The sequence below is a fragment of the Amphibalanus amphitrite genome, unplaced genomic scaffold, assembly GCF_019059575.1.
Source record: "Amphibalanus amphitrite isolate SeventyFive unplaced genomic scaffold, NRLGWU_Aamphi_draft 000034F_arrow, whole genome shotgun sequence".
Taxonomy (NCBI): domain Eukaryota; kingdom Metazoa; phylum Arthropoda; class Thecostraca; order Balanomorpha; family Balanidae; genus Amphibalanus; species Amphibalanus amphitrite.
In genome coordinates, this window is record NW_024881530.1 from 258870 (window position 1) to 277988 (window position 19119).

At 49.3% G+C, this 19119-nt stretch overlaps 2 protein-coding genes across 5 annotated transcripts in view; both read right to left on the minus strand.

The window, feature by feature from the left end:
- The window catches only part of LOC122369392 (mucin-5AC-like), a 57456-nt gene extending 51941 nt beyond the window's left edge, over positions 1-5515 (minus strand). For both annotated transcript variants that reach the window (XM_043344119.1, XM_043344111.1), the window contains exon 1: positions 5265-5515. In XM_043344119.1, the coding sequence (XP_043200054.1) occupies positions 5265-5512 (248 nt within the window). In that variant the 5' untranslated portion in view covers positions 5513-5515. The remainder of the gene's footprint in view (positions 1-5264) is intronic.
- A 1201-nt stretch (positions 5516-6716) lies between these two features.
- Positions 6717-15540, minus strand: LOC122369433 (aladin-like). 3 transcript variants are annotated; one of them, XM_043344186.1, is made up of 12 exons: positions 15501-15540; positions 14062-14119; positions 13047-13281; positions 12492-12624; positions 11991-12184; positions 11486-11645; positions 10861-11030; positions 9943-10067; positions 8993-9128; positions 8443-8571; positions 8006-8090; positions 6717-7693 (listed from the first exon to the last, which is right to left on the minus strand). In XM_043344186.1, the coding sequence occupies exons 2-12, from the start codon at positions 14081-14083 to the stop codon at positions 7403-7405; spliced, it is 1680 nt and encodes a 559-aa protein (XP_043200121.1). In that variant the 5' UTR covers positions 14084-14119; positions 15501-15540; the 3' UTR covers positions 6717-7402. The 3 variants fall into 3 exon arrangements, with proteins under 3 accessions (XP_043200121.1, XP_043200112.1, XP_043200132.1); XM_043344177.1 differs by having other exon boundaries at positions 15462-15540; XM_043344197.1 differs by lacking the exon at positions 15501-15540 and adding an exon at positions 15279-15460.
- Between the last annotated feature and the right edge of the window lie 3579 nt (positions 15541-19119).

Consider the following 19119-nt stretch of genomic DNA (forward strand, 5'->3'; position numbering starts at 1 on the left):
ACTTAAGCAGTTGACCTCGGGTCAAGGTCAGGTCAGAGCCCCTCAGGTCACAAAGCTGGGCAAAGGGTATCATATGACATATCATTCGATTCGGAAGGTCTTCCCGAGTCCATTGGTGGCTTTCCCGACTCTCTAGCTCCATTTGATCGGGAGTTATTGACGAAAAACTCGTACAACCCTAAATGACGTCACGCAAGGTTAACAATGCAAAAGTGAAGCATTGGACTTTGCAAGGAGTGCATGAAATCACGATACCATGTACGTGAGATAGTTTAGATCATTCTCGGCGCCAAAATAATAGTTTTTTACATTTCCCCATTGACTTATAACAGTGATGTCACGTGACCGACCTGACCTCATGTAACCTTGAAAAATTCCCAGATAGGGTAGCCTGGGGCAAGACGCCCCAGATAATTTATTTTGCTACATAACTTTTGTCCCACATCACCTAGAAGGCCAAATTTGTGCTCAATGCGTTCTTTGGACATTTTACTTTAAATTCCACCCCTCAAATTCATTCACTTATGATCGGACTCCCAGCTAGGAAGTGATTTGTGAAGCAACTGCAAATGGGGCATTTTGCCCCAACCCCAGGGCAAAACGCCCCACGGCCTGGAGCAAGAAGCCCCATACTCTAGATTAAAGATTAAACATGCTAGTTGACTAAATCTTATATGAGAGGCCCGTTAGACCTTGGGAGGCTCGGCACTGAAGTTAGCACCTTCCTTCCTGTCAGGTGTTCAGCTATGACACTATTGTATGTATATACAGGTTTTTCACCTGCCTCATAAGGCCAAATAATAAATTATCGCAATGCAAATGTTAACAGAATACTTCCTTTGCCATTAATTTGCTGAGAAAAATACATAAAATTGCATAGAAACTTACTGTTCGCCAGCTACCGAACATTAGGAAGTGGGTAGTCGGAACAACACATGAGGTAAAACGCCCCATGGGGCTTTTTGCCCCGCGACCTACTGGGCCCTGTTTCACCGGTGATAGCAGCACGCTGCTTTTACACGTGTCAAATTGGGTTTCCATGGAAACATCAACAAGCCCATTGCTCCAACACTACCACAAGTGTGACGTCAGCTCGCGCAATTTGATAGCAGCGTGGTAGCAGCGTCCCGTGAAACACCGCCCTGGGGCGTTTTACCCCATCACGTAGTTCGGTCAGAGAACAACGCCTTGCACTCCAGCAAGACATAATTTAAAACGGACCAACCCAGCATTATAAGCGTTAGACAATAGTTGTTCAAAATACATAAAAGTCGTTAACCTGATGTGGACCATAAAAGAACGCCATTATGCATAATCTGACTACAAAACATAAAAATTACTCCAAAAACAAATTTTTGGCTATATCTCCCTAAAGAGTTATCACAATTTCTTTCCAGTCTGTTCATATAATGATCATATAGTGCACGTTTTATAGAAGAGAGGATGTTTCCCCAGAACCTTGCCAGTTCCGAGAAACATCGGTGAGGCGTTTTACCTCGGCGGGGCGGGGCGACTTGCCCCGGTCTACCCTATACAAATTGTGAGACCTCTGGAGGACACTAACTATGTATGAGTCCTGTAACTTTCATCTCGGACAGCTATGGTCATTGGCGTCCAAAACAATGTCAGAACCAAACAGCCTTTTTCACCCTCGCGCTTATAGGAAAGAGGGTTGGATGAACCCTCTTTTCACTTTTTTCAGATGACTCTGACTTCAATTGAAATTTCAGTAACCCGTGATGTCACTAGGCAGCTTTACCACGCCATTTGTAAGCTCCCCTCCCGAAATCACTATTCGAAACCGTTATCGTGACGTAAAATAAATACATTTATAGAAAGAACACCTTCCTATTTTTTTGCATACTTCTTAACAATGAGCCAAATATTTTTTTTAAAGAAATAAAAATTCAAAAAAATTTGGTCCCAAAGTCCAAAAAATACAAAAGAAAGAAAACTCGATATGTCATATATCAAAAATAGCGTATTTTTCGAAGTTTCAAAAATACATATTAATCTGTTTCATTGCAAGTTCAATGTTATATAACATTTGGCATTTGAATAATCCGTCTTAGAGTTACAGCCCGCCAAACTTAGCGCTGCAAAGCAAGATCCAAAAAATGCTATACACCATAACTAAAAAAATACTTATCTGATAAGCCTGAAATTGTTACAGGTGGATTCAGAGCCCTGATTACCCCTGAGACCAATTCTCGTCAAATTCCGAGAGATGAGGGTGTCAAATTGGAAAAAAGTGGTACGATCTATCGTGGAATGCCCCAGAAGTTGAACTAAGATCCCTAGGAAAAGGAACGATCGCGACGGATTAGCCGGATTCCGGGATTGGGATTGACCTCTCAATGCGGTCTTGGGACTGACCTGGCTGGTCGCTGGATATCACAGATCAAGATGCAGCAAATCTCCATCCCAATCCCTGTCACACGCGTAAATTAAATATAACCAGTATAGCGCCTTTTGGGGCGACTAACGGAGCGAGCGAGAGGGCGAGCCTTGCACGTGCGAAATTTCGAGGGGGTACCTCCAGCTGATTTGTGCACGGCACCCTACTAACCGGTCTCTAGCGATGTGCCAAATTTGAGCACAATCGGCCCAGCCGTTCTCGAGATCTGGAAGCGGCACCCTGCACGTGCGCACGTGCAAAATGGGTCCCAACTGACTTTTGCACGGCACCCTACTAACCGGTCCCTAACCATGTACCAAATTTGAGCGCCATCGGTCCAGCCGTTCTCGAGATCTGGAAACGACCCCTGCACGTGCGCACGTGCAGCAGCACCCCAACTCTGGCACATGGATATGCAGTGCCTAGTGGGTGCCTACCTACATGCCAACTTTCAGCGCAATCGGCCAAGTAGTTACCGAGATATTGCAACAATTACAAAAGTGACACCTCTTCGTTTTGCACGTGGCACGTGCATAAGGGGTCACCCACATGCATCGGGAATAGTCCAATACTTGGTAGAAGGAATGAAGCTACCCCACAAAAATTACCGCATGTAAATCGGTCAAGTGGTTGCTGAGATATAAGCCTCGCAAAAGCGTGACCACGGCCGGCCGGCCGGCCGCTCATACTCAGAAATTTCCGTTATTCTACGTAAGACTCCGCTCGCTTCGCTCGCTCCGTAACAACCACACACATGAGCACGAGAGGGTGGGCCTTGCACGTGCGAAATTGCAAGGGGGTACCTCCAGCTGATTTGTGCACGGCACCCTACTAACCGGTCTCTAGCGATGTGCCAAATTTGGGCACAATCGGCCCAGCCGTTCTCGAGATCTGGAAGCGGCACCCTGCACGTGCGCACGTGCAAAATGGGTCCCAACTGACTTGTGCACGGCACCCTACTAACCGGTCCCTAACCGTGTACCAAATTTGAGCGCAATCGGTCCAGCCGTTCCCGAGATCTGGAAACGACCCCTGCACGTGCGCACGTGCAGCAGCACCCCAACTCTGGCACATGTATATGCAGTGCCTAGTGGGTGCCTACCTACATGCCAACTTTCAGCGCAATCGGCCAAGTAGTTACCGAGATATTGCAACAATTACCAAAACGGACACCTCTTCGTTTTGCACGTGGCACGTGCATAAGGGGTCACCCACATGCATCGGGAATAGTCCAATACTTGGTAGAAGGAATGAAGCTACCCTACAAAAATTACCGCGTGTAAATCGGTCAAGTGGTTGCTGAGATATAAGCCTCGCAAAAGCGTGACCACGGCCGGCCGGCCGGCCGGCCGGCCGGCCGGCCGGCCGGCCGGCCGGCCGCTCATACTCAGAAATTTCCGTTAATCTAAGGAAAGACTACGCTCGCTTCGCTCGCTCCGTAATCACAATTCACAGCAAAGCTTGAAAAGTTGAAATCATTGAATTCACAAGGGTCACGCTACACAACACATTCGGAATGTCAATAATGTCAATAATTCCGAGAATTCCATTCATTCGATTCATTCAAGGTCGTGGGAATAAAAGAGCAGAAATTACAAGAGTATTTTTAATTCTTTTTAAACGGGTAATATTCGGCAAGTAAGACTGAATGTACATTCCATATAATATATTTGGAGGAATAAAATTAATAAATTGCAAAAATGTCACATAAAATCCTAAAGCAGCTAAATTTCTCAATTTTCAACGTCATTTTTGACATCGCCTCGAAAATTTATCAACAGCATGTCATACACTGGCGACATCTATACAAAGAAGTAGTAAACGTGCAGAGACACCTACAAAACAAATATTCCTCAAATGCAATTGCTGTCGTTCACGGTTTGTCATCTTTGAAATAGGCATTTGTTGTTTCTTTTCTTGGGAAGTCCAAATGATGTTCACGCATCCGCAGGGTATCTCAACAAATAGGGCGAAACAAAACGAATTATGGATGCAGCATTACCGCTAGCACAATTCTCTAATCTGTTTCCTCGGTGTTCAATGATGCCGGAATCGTCACAAACCAGTACCCGTCACCCGGCGGTTCCCATGCAATATTGGCTGCTACACATCCCTGAGCACCGACCGGCCGCTTAGTAACTGTTTCTGGGAACAGAAATCTGCCAGAAATTGGGCTGACTCTGAACACGCCGGCCGTCCACCGTCGAAAAGGCGGCAATGGCGGCAATGATTCAACCTGCGCCCTAAGGGTGTGAGAGTCCAGGGCGTTACACATGCTAAATTCGGCAATGAAGTGTGAAAACGAGTGATACTGTGTGAAGCCGCCTCACTGCGCCGATTTGCTCCACGTCTATCACTGCCCGCTGGAAGGGAAACCATAGCTCACTCCCACAGGCCACACCACGACGTAAAAGATGCATATCAAATCAGAAAACTAACACCACCCTCCCACATCACCGTAACACCTATCCAAAGCGAAACTATACACGCACACCTATCCGTGCTTCTATCCCCAGGATGCTGAAATCCTTCTCCTCCACGCCACAACCCCCTTCCGGGCTTGGCAGGCAACTTTATCTCATGCGGGCTGCTCCCTTGGAGCGGCACCGCTGCTCCCGAGGGAGCGCACCCCGTAGCCGGGTGCAGTGAGTGCCTTGGGGCTGGGTGGCCTGTCCTCTGGACGGGCTCAGCCCCGGCGACTCACTAGGGTGCCTGCCCAGACCAATGTCTCCCCCTAATTCCTATCATCCTTCCGGCTCTGCAATGGTCTTGTCGACCGAAAGGGCCTAACCCAACAAAACAAAACAAATATACACGCACAGAAACCGTAAGTCACAAACCGTACCGAACCCGTGCGGGTACTCACTCAATGCGCCCCTTCTCCTCGGCTCGAAACACGGAATCCTTTCCGAGAACATCCAGAATCGCTTCAGCTTCGGCGTCAGGCAGCTCGGAGAGGTCCAGACGGAGCACTTCGTCGTGCGGCACCACCACCAGCCTGCCGTTCGAGTCGCCGTCCTCCAGAGGTATGTCCTCCATCGCTGGGTCGCTGTTTGAGGCGGGTTCCTCGAGAGGAGGAGCCGCGGCTGGTCTCGTGGGTGGAGGAACCGGCATCTTGGTGGCTGAGGGAGAAGACGGGGAGAGGAGGGTTAGCAAGGGGTGAATTGAGGTCACATGAGGTCAGAGGTATTCAGTAGAGGACACCTGAGGTCACATGGTAATCGTAGGTCACGTAAGGCAAGTGGCAGTCACAGAGGTCACCTAGCTCACTAGATGGTCAGTAGAGGTCACACAATGCTCAGGGTTACCCGAGGTCGACAATGGTCAGTCACCTGAGGTCACACAAGATAAGATCACACGACGGCCAGTAGAGGTCGCCCAGTCACACGATGATCACAAGAGGTCCCCTGAAATCACACGCTGGTCAGTCACCTGAGATCACACAAGCTGAGGTATGCACGGTCAGCAAAGGTCCCCTCGGCGTGTCGTGACTCTTCCCATCACCTGCCACCACTGTAAACTGCCCCGGCCCAACTGACCGGCCGGGGAGAGGGGGAGAGTGACTCACACTACCGGGAGCGAGAGCAGCTGTATGTGCCGACACGGATAGCTCCCGTCGACACCTGTGAACGCTCTCACTGAGTGGCCAGGAGGAGTCCGGTCCGGCCAGTGCCCCCTCCCCTCCCCACCCGAGTCAGTGGTGCCATGCCACGGGACAGGTCAATGACTACACGTGTGCACGCACATTCTATCGCCACATATGTGACATGAGCTTCCACTGTTGTAGCACTGTTAGATGCTAGCGCGAAATTCAACATATTACTTTCACGGACAACAAACAATAAAAAACGGTCAAGCAAAGCGACCTGCAAAACTGCAGAGCGCTACTCACCTGCTTTCCGACCAGTTCCGTCTCCGGCGTCTCGATCAGGGGTCAGCGGCCTCTCCGAAACCAGCAGCACACCCAGCTCACTTCATATGTCAGTAAGACCGATACACACTCACCAACTCCCTTCACGTTGTCCCATCACACTCCCTCCTCTCGCTCCCCCAGTCAGTCCTTCCGTCCGTCCTCCCGCCCGCCGCACTACACCGAGTGCCCCGGAGGACCCCCACCGTCCGTCTCACCAAACCTGACACCGCATACGGCTGCTCCTTATCAGTCAGAGCCGCCGCAATCCCCACACTTATCGAGACCGTGCCACCGCGAACACCGGTGTCAAGAAGCCTTGAAATCGACTCCCGAGAGCAGATGATAAGTCCCGGAAGCTGATAATCCACAGGCGTTACGTACCAGCATCCATCGAAAACTAATTCGTAGTATCACAATACACATTTATTTCGGATTTTGATGGCGATAAAATGACAAGGAGGTTGATAAGAGCGAATGTGAAGCCCGTCATAAACTGACACGTCCCCGCAGAGGCGGTGATAAGATGAGAGCATGACCACCCCTCCCCGGCCCCCAGCGGCCGTGGCAGCCTTGTGATGGTCACGGCCAGGTGGGAACATTCCCATCTGTTCCCCCTGATGACGCACGTCACTAGTAACGTCACATCACGTCATCACTGAGGAATGACGGTTCCAGTAATGCCCAGCACTGACTGACTGAGTCCATTGGCACATACCGTTATCAACACAGCTTCCCATCCCCAGCATCACATCCCTTCAACCAGCAGTGTTGGTCCTCTAGCCCGGAACGACCCATAGTCGAACCCTTCGCTCGACTGTTCAGAGAGCCGAGATAGAGCGCTCGGCCGTCCCTTCATTGGCGGCTAGATTGGCAGTAGACGGTTCCGTGACAGGCTAACAGTCTTCCACAGCGTTACGAATTGTAACAAGCCTCAACAAGCGACCACAAGGCATCACATGGCACCACAAGCCACCACAGACGCACCGACGCTCTCACAGAAATTCACAATCCCCTGCAGACTTCCATGACACTCACACAAGTCCTCAGACGTACAAAGACGCTCCGGGAAATCTTCATGAGTTCACAGAACCTCACGGACTGTCTTTCACAGAGAACAGCTGCACACCGCCGGGGGAGAGGATGGACCCGGGCGTCCTGCCGCCGGCCTGTCCCACCGGGGACATCAGCGAGCCCGTCACATTCGCCGGCGGAGAGGCCAGGCCGCTGGCGCCGGAGACAGAGGGTGAGAGCAGCGAGGCAGAGGGCCGGAGCGGGGTGGCCGGGCCGGCCGGCGCTGCTGCCAGCAGACCGCCGAGGAGACCTCCGGAGGCAGTGGCTGATACGAGCATCGGTACCTGCTGGATTCGGCCGCTCGACCACGCCTGGGGAGGGGGGAGGGAAAGATTAGAAGTTAGTGATGTTATAGGCGGGCTAGAATGACTAGATGAAAGGTCCGACAGGACACTGACAAAAAAAAAAAAGCAAGAAACAACACTGAATGGGAGATCCATGAGAAGAACCAAGACCGGTAACTAACGGGAATTCAGAGCTTACTTTGCTTACCTTACTCGTCAACTGTTCCAAATCCTATATCACAGGCAACTTGACACACAAAATTTCGTTCAATAGCGGATACCATTACTCTGGCGCAGCAGCGTCCATTCAGGCATTGCGTATCGCGCCGACCAACTCACCACGCAGAGGGTGGCCGTGTCCTGTAGGTTCTGCTGGAAGGCGATATCCATCACCACCTCATCCACCGAGCCGCGGAGTACGCCACTGGCGAAACGGGATACCACGCACAGGTTACTGAATGTTTCACTTTATGGTACACACATATGGAAATGGAAGGCTGGCATGGATTCTGATCGTAACATAAAGTTGAGACTGTCTTATGTGCGAATTTGACATTAACGCTCGCTGTCGTTTAAACGACATAACTTTACCTTACGACATACCTACTGAACCCGATAATCACAAATGTGATAAGCAGAAAATCGATAAAGCACATGTGTTTAGCACATACCATGACAATTTTACCAGTTTGAATGCAAACAACAGTCCCCAACGACCCGGGTACATCTGTCTTGAGTGTCTGACCCCCATGTATCCACACACCGTACATACTCACCAAGGGGTGATGCGCAGGTGCGGGTGGAGATCTGTAGCGAACACGGCCACGGCGTTATAGTCGACGAACGAGACGGCCAGCCGGCGACCTGTGCTGTCCCAGGATAGACCGGCGATCTCCGCACCAACGCTGGGGAGGGAGTCGAGTCAAATACAGACATATACTACACACGGCCACAGCGTTACAGTCGACGAACGAGACGGCCAGTCGCCGGCCGCTGCTGTCCCAGGATACTGGATAGACCGGCGATCTCCGTACCAACGCTGGGGGACCGGAAGTAAATGTTCTCTGACGCACTGAGATGATACCGTTATATGTACACATACCTACACAAGGCCTGAAGTTACAGTCCCACGGCATACCGCAGAAACTCTTTGGGACGGATAAATCAGCGACTCATCTCCCATCAGAAGTTCCTTACCTTACTACGATGTGGTACGGAGTGATCAAAATTGTGTCATTTAGGGCACAGAACAAAACGAGACAATATAAAAAAGAGAAAGAGCAGGCTACAGAGTGCAGACAACAAAGTACGGATCGCCCCACTTACCGTAGCGCCTCCCTGCGGGCCCGCGTCTCTCTGGTCTCATCCGCCTCTGGTGGGCTGCTGGTGAGATCAATCACCGGAACCGGACGGGGAGCCGAGTCGTTCAGCAGGATCGGCACGAATGACAGCGAGTACACCACTGAAAAACAGAGAGACAACAGTTAGCCACTTAACAAATTTTACATCACAAACCTAGCTGCGACGTGTAAATGTTCATTAGTCACAATGTGAACACCCCTCCTCCCCTGCCCATTCTAGACAACTCTTTGTCGCCTTTTGTCACCTATCTGCAAATGTAGATAGGTATCCGAAGCTGACAGCTGATAACCCGGTATGATATACGAATTAATCGCCCGACAGTGAACGGACAGTCCCAGTCTCAACCCCTCAGATCTCAGCCACAATCAGCTCAGCTGCAGGCCAGCTATCGGGCAGATAGTACTACACGTCCGCACCAAGAAGCTGCGGCTATCAGTTGTTTCAGTCTAGCACCGTGCTGCTGGCAGGCTGTTGTGCGCTACCGACCCGGTAGAGCGACCGAAAAAGCGCAGGGTGACTGATTTACGCCACCAATTAGGTGGACCTCAGCGAAATATTGAGCAGTGCATCATCTAGAACTATCAGATCATGATACCTCATATCTTTATCATCGCGAAGCTAATCACTTGAGTGGGTTGGAGGTAAAACGTAAACATAAGTTGTTTTACCCATAACGATGAAAACGTCTACCTAATATGTATTCACACTGATGAAGAGACAACCTCAAATTCTCATAGCATTCACGAGCACTGAATTAAGCCTAGATTAGCTTGATACGTTTCCATCATTGGAAGAGCCAGCAGTCCCGATTCATAGATATAAGTTTTTGTTCGATATTCTATATCATCAGTATAACATCTTTGTTTCCTTCCTACCTCTCCCTCACAACTCCACCCGTTCCTCAGCTCACGCACCTGGCTCCCCGGCGGTGGCAAAGAGCGCCGTCTGTCCGTCCGGCGACCAGCAGGCGCAGCTCATCCGGGCGCCCGACACGGGGCCGCGGTACCGCTCGTCAGTCCAGCGCGCTGTCTCCCATACTCTGTACACAGGAGAGAGGGGAGGGGAGGGGAGGGGAGGGGTCATACGGGCGCCCGACACGGGGCCGCGGTACCGCTCGTCGGTCCAGCGCACCGTCTCCCATACTCTGTACACAGGAGAGAGGGGAGGGGAGGGTCATCCGGGCGCCCGACACCGGCCCGCGGTACCGCTCGTCAGTCCAGCGCACCGTCTCCCATACTCTGTACACAGGAGAGAGGAGGGGAGGGGTCATCCGGGCGCCCGACACCGGGCCGCGATACCGCTCGTCAGTCCAGCGTGCTGTCTCCCATACTCTGCCCAGAGGGAGAGGGGAGGGGAGAGGTCATCCGGGCGCCCGACACGGGCCGCGGTACCGCTCGTCAGTCCAGCGCACCGTCTCCCATACTCTGTACACAGGAGAGAGGGGGAAGATCAGATGGTGGAATATTAGTCACATGGTATTTCACACACTATTTTACCGAGGCATTCAGAAACGGGGCTCATCGGTACATATCTCCTTCAACATTAACGTCTTCCCATTTACTTTTCGTTAACGTCTTCCCAGGAGTTCTCAATACCTTTTCACTGGCACATTTATAAATAATCGGTCCCTGTCCCGTCGCGCGTTCTGAGCATCTATCTAACTAGTCCTTTATCCGCCCCTTCACCTATCGCCCCGTGCCACTCTTCATCCCTTGTCTGATCATCAAAGCCAAGTACTGTCCCCTTACTTTCCTGTCTCTCCAATACCATCCTCTATTATATGTCTCACACATTTTTTTTTGTGTTGGTTCGCCAATCCTCTATTCCCTTACCTGAACGTCTGTCCAGTGGTGGCCCCGAGCACCTTGCTACCGTCCGGGCTCCACCGACACAGCGTGTTCCCCAGCCACCAGACGCGGGAGAGCGGCACGTGGGTCTCCTCAGCCACGTTCCAGAGGATGAGAGCGCCGTCACCGGGACTGGCAGAGACCAGCAGGTCTCCCTGGGGTGAGAGGGTGACGGTTAGAGCGGGAGGGGGTGACGACGAGTCACTCACGGGTCACAAGATCACGGGAGATGACATATTTAGCGGTGAGAGACTACAAAAAGTGGTAGGGTAAAATGAAATGAAAGACATTACGATAAATTATAATAGGGTACCGACAACCCGAGGTGAATCTAGAGGAATCTTCGACGTCCAAAAAGGCACGACCAGCAAGGAATGCAACGAATCCGCATATGCAATGGCAAACCAGCATATGAGACAATAAGAAGTAAGAACGCTATAATAAAGCCGAGACACGTCTCCACTATATACTCGTATAGTACGAGATATTACAGGATATGTGATGCTCCAGCTTAATTCCACTTTGAAGTTTTCAAGACCAAAAAAAGTCAAGCAAAAAAAAAAAAAACAGTAATCGCAGCTGAGACCCGCATCGCTTCCGTCTCGCTCACCAGGGGGCTCCACTGGACGCAGGAGACGGGCGCGTGGCCCGGTGCGGTCAGGGTCTGAGCGCAGCTGCCCGGTGGACGTGTGATGACCGAGTTGGGCTCCAGAGTCCACACCAGCACACAGCGCTCACAGGCCACCGCCAGTAGCGACGCCGAGTGAGGTCTGGGGATAACACAGAGGTCAGACAAAGGTCAAAGGCGTTTCAGGTTGGGACAAATCAGTAGTGAAGACAAAACGCGCAAAAAAAGTAACAGTTTGTTGAACTCGGATACTCACCCCTCCCTGTTCCACATCGTATCCCGTCGTCCTGTTACCTGCCATATATGGCATATGTAAGCACATTTCTTCTACTTTTACCCTATTCGGCTTTGCTTACGCTTATCTCGCATATTTTTGGTGATGGTTCGCCGATATTCTTCTAACTTTCCATCTATTCTGTCACTATTTTCCAGGGAACCATTCCATCTACCTTTACCACTGATCTTGCAAATCTATCCTCTGACTCACTTCCAGTGCAGGTCGGCCACGCGCCGCTGCAGCCGGTGTTTGATGAGCGGCACGGTCGGCGCCTGGGTCTGGTACACCCGGATAGAGTCGTCCCTCAGGACCACTGCCAGTCGGGTGGTGTGAGGGTGCCAGGCCACCCGGCGCACCACGGCGCCGGCAGGAGCGCCCGGCACAGAGACCGACAGCGGGCTGCTCTGTGACGCGCAAATGGAGAGGCATGGATGGTCAGACGGAGACGTAGACACACACACGAGTTCATGCATCCATGTTCTGATCAATTAAAAAGAAGCAAGAAGACAATAACTTTAACATCCAACAATGAAGAGAACAAGCATGCAAAACGAATCCAATTACCATCTTCTTAAATTACTAAAGAAACGAGCTAGAATAGTAAAGCCCAGAGACACTGACTAGGTAGCCCTATTCAAGCCCTCATTCTAAGCCCTTCATTCTCTGATTTCCCGCCGTCCGTACGCATCGTGCGTTTTCCGCCCCACTCACTATGCTGGCCGTGTAGGGCAGCCGCACCAGGGTCGTAAGTAGCGCCACCAGCCGCCGGGCCCAGCCGGGGAGACTGTCGGCAGCTCTGCCTGACGCGAGGTCATCTAGTACGCCTGATATACCTGCACGGTGCCTGCGGGAGCGGGGACTAAGTCAGTACCTATAACGTAAAACGACGTTACGGCTTGCGGGGCCGGGGGGACAAAAAGCAGGGGACAAAAGGCCGGTATAGCTTATAATGACGATATAGCTCGAGAAAAGATACTCATTATCTTCGGAACAGAAGGGTGTATCGTGGAGCGTGACTCCCTACGAGATGTATGAGAATATTGACTCCAATGACGACAACGAAAACTGAAACATCGGCGACAGGTAGGTAGGGCAATAAGTGTGCATGTTTAGCGCAGGTCAATAGACCGTCCTAACAGAAGCTGACCAGCTTGCTAGCTTGTGATATCCTATCGACTCATATTGACATCTCACATTATGTGCAGTTTGCCAGTATATCAATCGGGGGCATGGCCAAATACAGTCCATCATAATCACGCTCCTCACCAGCTGGCCAGCAGTCTGGATGTGGTCGTCTCCTCTGTGGCCAGGAAGGCGTTCTCCACGGTGCCCACTTTGGTCGAGGATCGCACAGCGTCCGGTCGGATGGTGACATTCAGCTGATCGGTGAGCGGCAGAGGCGCCACCTGGAGCCGGCCGCCGGCCTCCTGCACGTGCGGCCCGCTCACCGCCAGCTCCGGAGACAGCTGACTCAGACTGCACAGACGCTGCCGGCCGCCGTCTGTGGGACACGTCAGCAGTGGGACACAACTCCAACTGGTGATGGCGACAGCTCGAACCAACGCCAGGAAAGAGTGGTTTAGGAATAAATGAATGCTGGAAAACATGCCACTATTGATATTGATATTTCAGGCATGCCAGAGCTCCTGGCCACACTGTTGAGAAATTCACTTCCAATGTCTCTGGAGTAATCCATGTATAGAGCTCTGCAACACCAAAACTGCAGAGTGACAAGTGGGAGCCAGCCAAACCAGCCAAACGAGCCCAAAGCAACCAGGCTAGAAATCTGCACCAGCCCACACTGAATAAAACATAAAAATTTTACTAAAGCTTATAAACTGTTTTGGTAATAAGACAAAGCTGCAATAAAAGGTCAAGTCTTCCCTGACCAGCCCTGAGCCTATTGTGTCTCCTCATCCTGTGCATATTTTTTTGACAATGCTTTGCTAGCATGGTGGTTTACCATAGTAGGTTTAGACCATGCCTATTGGTGCCCAAAGTGCTCCCCTCAAAATCCACACCACTTTCTGCAAACACACCAGAGTAAATTCACACCGTATGGCACAAGTGCCTCCACAGGCCATATTCACAATGACAAGATCTTGCTCAAATTGCCATGCTTTGCAGTATGGCCAGGTGCCAGCAATGCAAAAATATATCATACAGCACAATTGCAAAAAAAAAAAAAATGCAGCGGCCAGTAAACATAAAACTTTTCAACCTTAACTAAACAGATTAAAAAATAGTAGGTTGGTGTATTATAAAATCATTAGTTACTTACAAAGCATGCTGGAGGTATCCATGGTATTCACCAATCACCAGCAATATGCAGAGAAACTCTGAAACAACAATGATAAATGATATGTCATATAACTTGGGAACATCCCATAGCCCAGTTGGTAAAGCTTTGAACTCCTGGTGGTGAGAGCCCAGGGTCGAAACACACTGGAGGTCATTATTTGACACAATTATTTTATCAATATTTTGACGGGGATGGTCTGCAGTTGGTGCGATGCGATGCGATGCGATGGTTTTCGGAGGTTTAGCCTTTGTATCGGCACCTCCTTGATTTCTTAATCTTTAACTTTTACTTTGATCGATGGGTTGCATTGTTATGGTTGGTTTGTGTGGCTAGGATTCTCACTAGGGGACAGGATTGGGTGTTGGGAGGATGAAGGTCAACTAGGATGGAGAACTTTGTTTTATTTCCAGCAGTCTTCTTTTCTTCCACAGCTTAAGCAATACTTCTTTCTTTTCTTCGATATCTTCCTCCTCAAACAGAAATATCCCTAAAATATCCTTTGCATAGGGTTTCTGAAGATGCATTGATTCTTTTCTTTCTTCTTCGTAGGCTGGGCAATTCAATATAAAGTGGGCGAGGTCTTCATTTTCTGCATTGCACATCATACATCTTGTGTCCTCTTTCTTGTATCTCTTGCGCTCATTTAGAGGAAGACAGTTAGCTCTTGCCTGGAAAAATATTGTTGATGCTTGCTGGTTGTCAATAAACGTTACTTCCTTCATCTCCTTTTTCCAGACAATATACAGGGACAGAGTAGTTTTAGTTAACAATTCCTCCTTCCATTTCTTTCCATCCCATTTTTGCATGTGTGTTTTAAGGTCTTGTTTGCTTATCTGATACAAATCCTTTACTTTGAGTCCGACTTCCTTAATAATGGAATAGGTTACCTTTATCCATTTGTTCTTGCCCTCGTCCATCATTTCTGTTAACACCTCTTTGAGTAGTTGATTTTTTCCTTGCAATATGCTTCTCATGTACTGAAGTCTTCCAGTTTTAATCCTTGTTGTCATCAGAGATGCTCCAATTTCTCCTCTCAATGCAGCATTTGGTGCATATTTTGGAGCCCCCAAGATCTGTCTGTAGACCACCAGTTGGTGAGGAAGCCGCCGCAGCCAGTTGACATCAATTGAGAGGGACAGGAAGTGTCTAGCTTTGAAGAGAAAGTTAACATTGACATAGAGCATCGAGTTACTTACTTCCAAATGTGATGTCAAAAATTAGGTACCTAGGCAGTAGGGGCAGTAGGCACCTACCTTACTGTTACGGCTAACACTAGCTTTTCTGTTCAGCATTGACATTAACAAAAAATACCACAAGCTATTAGCTATACTACAAGCTATTAAATATAACGAATAAGGAAATAAAAACACTGATCCTACCTGTGCCGGCAACGAATCACAGCAAGTTGAAATACGAACCCCCAAGAAGGCCATGTGGGGACACGCCTAAGAGCTGGACTTTTTGATGACGTCTTCGGGTGACGTCATGTCGTGTGTGACGTTTCGTGAGCAGGTAAGGAAAAGTCACCACCGCTGGCGAACATATTGGTGCGGTAAATGGCAAACACAAATGCTGCGCAGAAAAGACAAATGTGTAACTTCAGACAACATTCGTTCGGACGACAATGTCAAGGCGAATCAAGAAGTTGTTCATGCGATTGTTAGTTATCTGTCGTGCTATTTAAGTATGATTGTTATTAGCAGTTGATTTGTGAAATGTATTATCAAAATCAATGTTTATTGAACGCAGATTCAGTTTATTTTCAGCTGTACCTAGGTACCCTTACACTTCACTCATCTCAAGCTGTTCAAACACCCTTGACAAAGTCGATTAAGATGAAATGTTCGGTATAATTTATACTGTGTTTTCTCTGCATTATTAACATATTCATATATACAATATAAGGGCCACATGCTTTTTACAGGGAGACATGTCAGACAGCCGAGTAGGATGAGGCTTCGTCAAGCGTCATTTTTAGCAAAGCTTTTCTTGCTTAAAATCCAGTCTGCAAAACATGGCAGGGCTTACACTTTGGCTTACACTTGATTCCCAGCTGTTGTGTCTTTGCTATGCGATGTTAAACATATAAAACATCTTACTATTCATGTATGCGCCATGACTCATGTAATCTTTTCACAGCCAAGACGCTCCTAAGGTACTGGGAATGTGGGGAGTGCAGCAGCATCAGTGCAGCACCGATGGTCGGATGCGACAGCTGCGATAAATGGTACCACTTCCGTTGTGCGGGACTGACTAAAGAGCCAGGTAAGCGCAAATGTTTTCTGTCTCAGTATTTTTGTTGCAGCTATAGTGATCAATGAAATATTTTCTGCACTGTTCAGCTAAACATGTATTTCAAACAATCTGCTTCCCAACCAAGGGCGTCGCCACGGGGGGGGGGACGGAGGGGATCTCGTCCCCTCCACTTTTTAAAATTTTAACATTACGCCTATGGCGTTGCATGGAAAGAATCGACTTGAAATGGTCCTCGTCCCCTCCAAAATGGTCAATGTCCCCTCCAGTCGTCGCACCGTGGCGTCGCCCCTGTTCCCAACTACACAAATTTAGTCAAACAATGTGCCAATATGGAATTTTCAGGTTCAGTTGAATGAAATAGGAACAATGATAATTGTAGATTACGTATACCTGCAAGAGAGGAAAACAGAATACATTGTATTGCTTGTCCTTCACCGATACTGTTATTTTTCCATTTCTAGAAACACCGACATGGCGATGCAGGTGGTACTGCCTGGTGAGGCCGCGGTCTCCGGAATCGCCTGCAGACGAAGTCACCTGGCGTCCATCTGCACATCACTTGCAGCAGTGAGGCCTGCTGACAGCGTCTGGCAGTGTCGGCAACGTGCCAGACAGCTATCTGGAGTCCTGCTCACCGCAGGTCGCCGACAGGAGGGGCGACGCATCGTCTCCGAGGTCGCCTCAGCAGCAGTGAGACCCCACTGGCCGTCTTCTTAGGCTTCAACTAGATTGCGAACAACCTATGCTCAGACAACGCCCATGACGTGTGATCCGGTACCGCTACCGCACTGCGTGCCTGTGCCCGCCGTGAGCCGCTAGTGCATGGGTTCGACCATGAGAATATGTGTTTGTGTTGCTTTTACTATTGTTTATACGTTGAAGTGACGAATTGTTTATTTTTCGCAAGCCTCCGCTGTCCGGTTGCCTGCAGCTCCATGCAACGCCAGCTGTACTGTTGTTTTAATGTTGTCTCTCCGCTCAGCTGTACTGTTGCCTCTCCGCTCCGCTCATAACAACCTATGCTGAGACAACGCCCATGACGTGTGATCCGGTACCGCTACCGCACTGCGTGCCTGTGCCCGCCGTGAGCCGCTAGTGCATGGGTTCGACCATGAGAATCTGTGTTTATGTTGTTTTTTATACTATTGTTTATACGTTCAAGTGACGAATTGTTTATTTTTCGCAAGCCTCCGCTGTCCGGTTGCCTGCAGCTCCATGCAACGCCAGCTGTACTGTTGTTTTAATGTTGTCTCTCCGCTCAGCTGTACTGTTGCCTCTCCGCTCATATATGACACCCTCTATATGAATGGCACTACTGATTGTCACACCCACTGCCCGTATTGTCCGTAGTGGTGTCTACGTCCATGTTAATACAGCGTGCAGAATCCAGATTCTATTGAGGAGAGTTGAGCCAAGTCACCATAGGCTCGGGAAGAGAGCAACGTGGAGGCCCACTGCCCCTTCCCCGGCCCCCACTGGGGGCGCCAGCCACTCCAACTTTTGACTGGATGTCAAGAGCGTCGCCACGAGGGGAACGAGTCGCCGGCCAGCCAAGGTAGCCAACGGCGTGTGAAGGTTGCCTGACCTCGAGGAAACTGAGATGGCACCAAGGGAGGTTTTGTTAAGTAGGCGACCAAAATTCGAGCGGCAGCAACCTGGGCACCTTCACAGATAGCAGTGCCGCGTATCAGGGCGCCTTCGGCGTTGAGCTGGGCGCCGATCATCAGGACGCCGGGGGAATATGACCCAATATCCCCCGTAAATATGTGCCTGGGAAGGGAGACCCAACCATAAAACTGAAAGCTCGCCGTATTTTATCCACTATTTTTCGAGCAGGTCCATAGATTTCCGTCCTCAAAAGTGCGGGGATATTCCCCAGTGTTTGAGTTGGATGGGACTATAGTGGCGTTTACACCGACAGGAGATTCCCATTGCCGGCTGTGGGAAACTACTGTCGGTGTAAACGCCATTCATATTTCCTGCGTCACCCCTGTGGGGACGCTCTTACTCCATGGTGCCGAGCTTATCAATTTGGATATCAATGGAATCAAAATCTTATCGATCGATGAAGAACTAAATTACCCCGACCCGGAGAGCGTCTTTGGAATCAAAGCAGTAGCACATGACGCAAGACTTTAGGCAAATAAATCCTTCTTGTCTGAAATAAAACATTTGTGTATTGATAAGCACGTTTTATAAGCAATGGTAGCAAGATTCTCTATGTATTTGGTTAAAGTGATAATTTAGAAGCAGATACTTACCGTCGCATTTCGTTATTTTTAATTAATAATTTATATTGTCAGAACTAGCAACATGTCTCTTCACTCAACAATAATTAGAAAAGTGAAAAAGAAATGATAAATTGCTTATATTTTGGTGAAACTAAAAATTAATTCAGCACATATTTTTTTTTACAGCGTTGAAGTCCAGCTCCAAAGGACAGCTGACGATCGTAGCCGAGCAGGCTGTTTGGTACTTCTTCACTACTTCTTAGAAGTACCCGTTAGTACCGATCATGTCTCACATAATAAGCTATTGGAACAAAAATATCCATGTTCTTCTAATTATTCTCCTTTCACACTTTAAATAAATACTTTGAAATGCATTTACTAATTAATTTCACAAAAACGGCTTGAAATTTTACAACGTAAAAATACTTCTTCCAATTTCCACCATGAAACCACCACTATATTACTTGCTTACAGAACCGTGCGCACAGTGCGCGCAATTTTATCGTGACGTCAGAGGGTGCTTCCTCAGTGGCGCCCCCTGGCGGGGAAC

Coding starts and splice junctions, on each gene's coding strand:
- LOC122369433 (XM_043344186.1), bottom strand. CDS start 14,083: ATGGATACCTCCAGCATGCTTT. Junction 12,625..13,046: donor TCCAGACTGCTGGCCAGCTG/GTGAGGAGCGTG, acceptor CCGCTCCCGCAG/GCACCGTGCAGGTATATCAG. Junction 11,031..11,485: donor GCGTCCAGTGGAGCCCCCTG/GTGAGCGAGACG, acceptor CTCTCACCCCAG/GGAGACCTGCTGGTCTCTGC.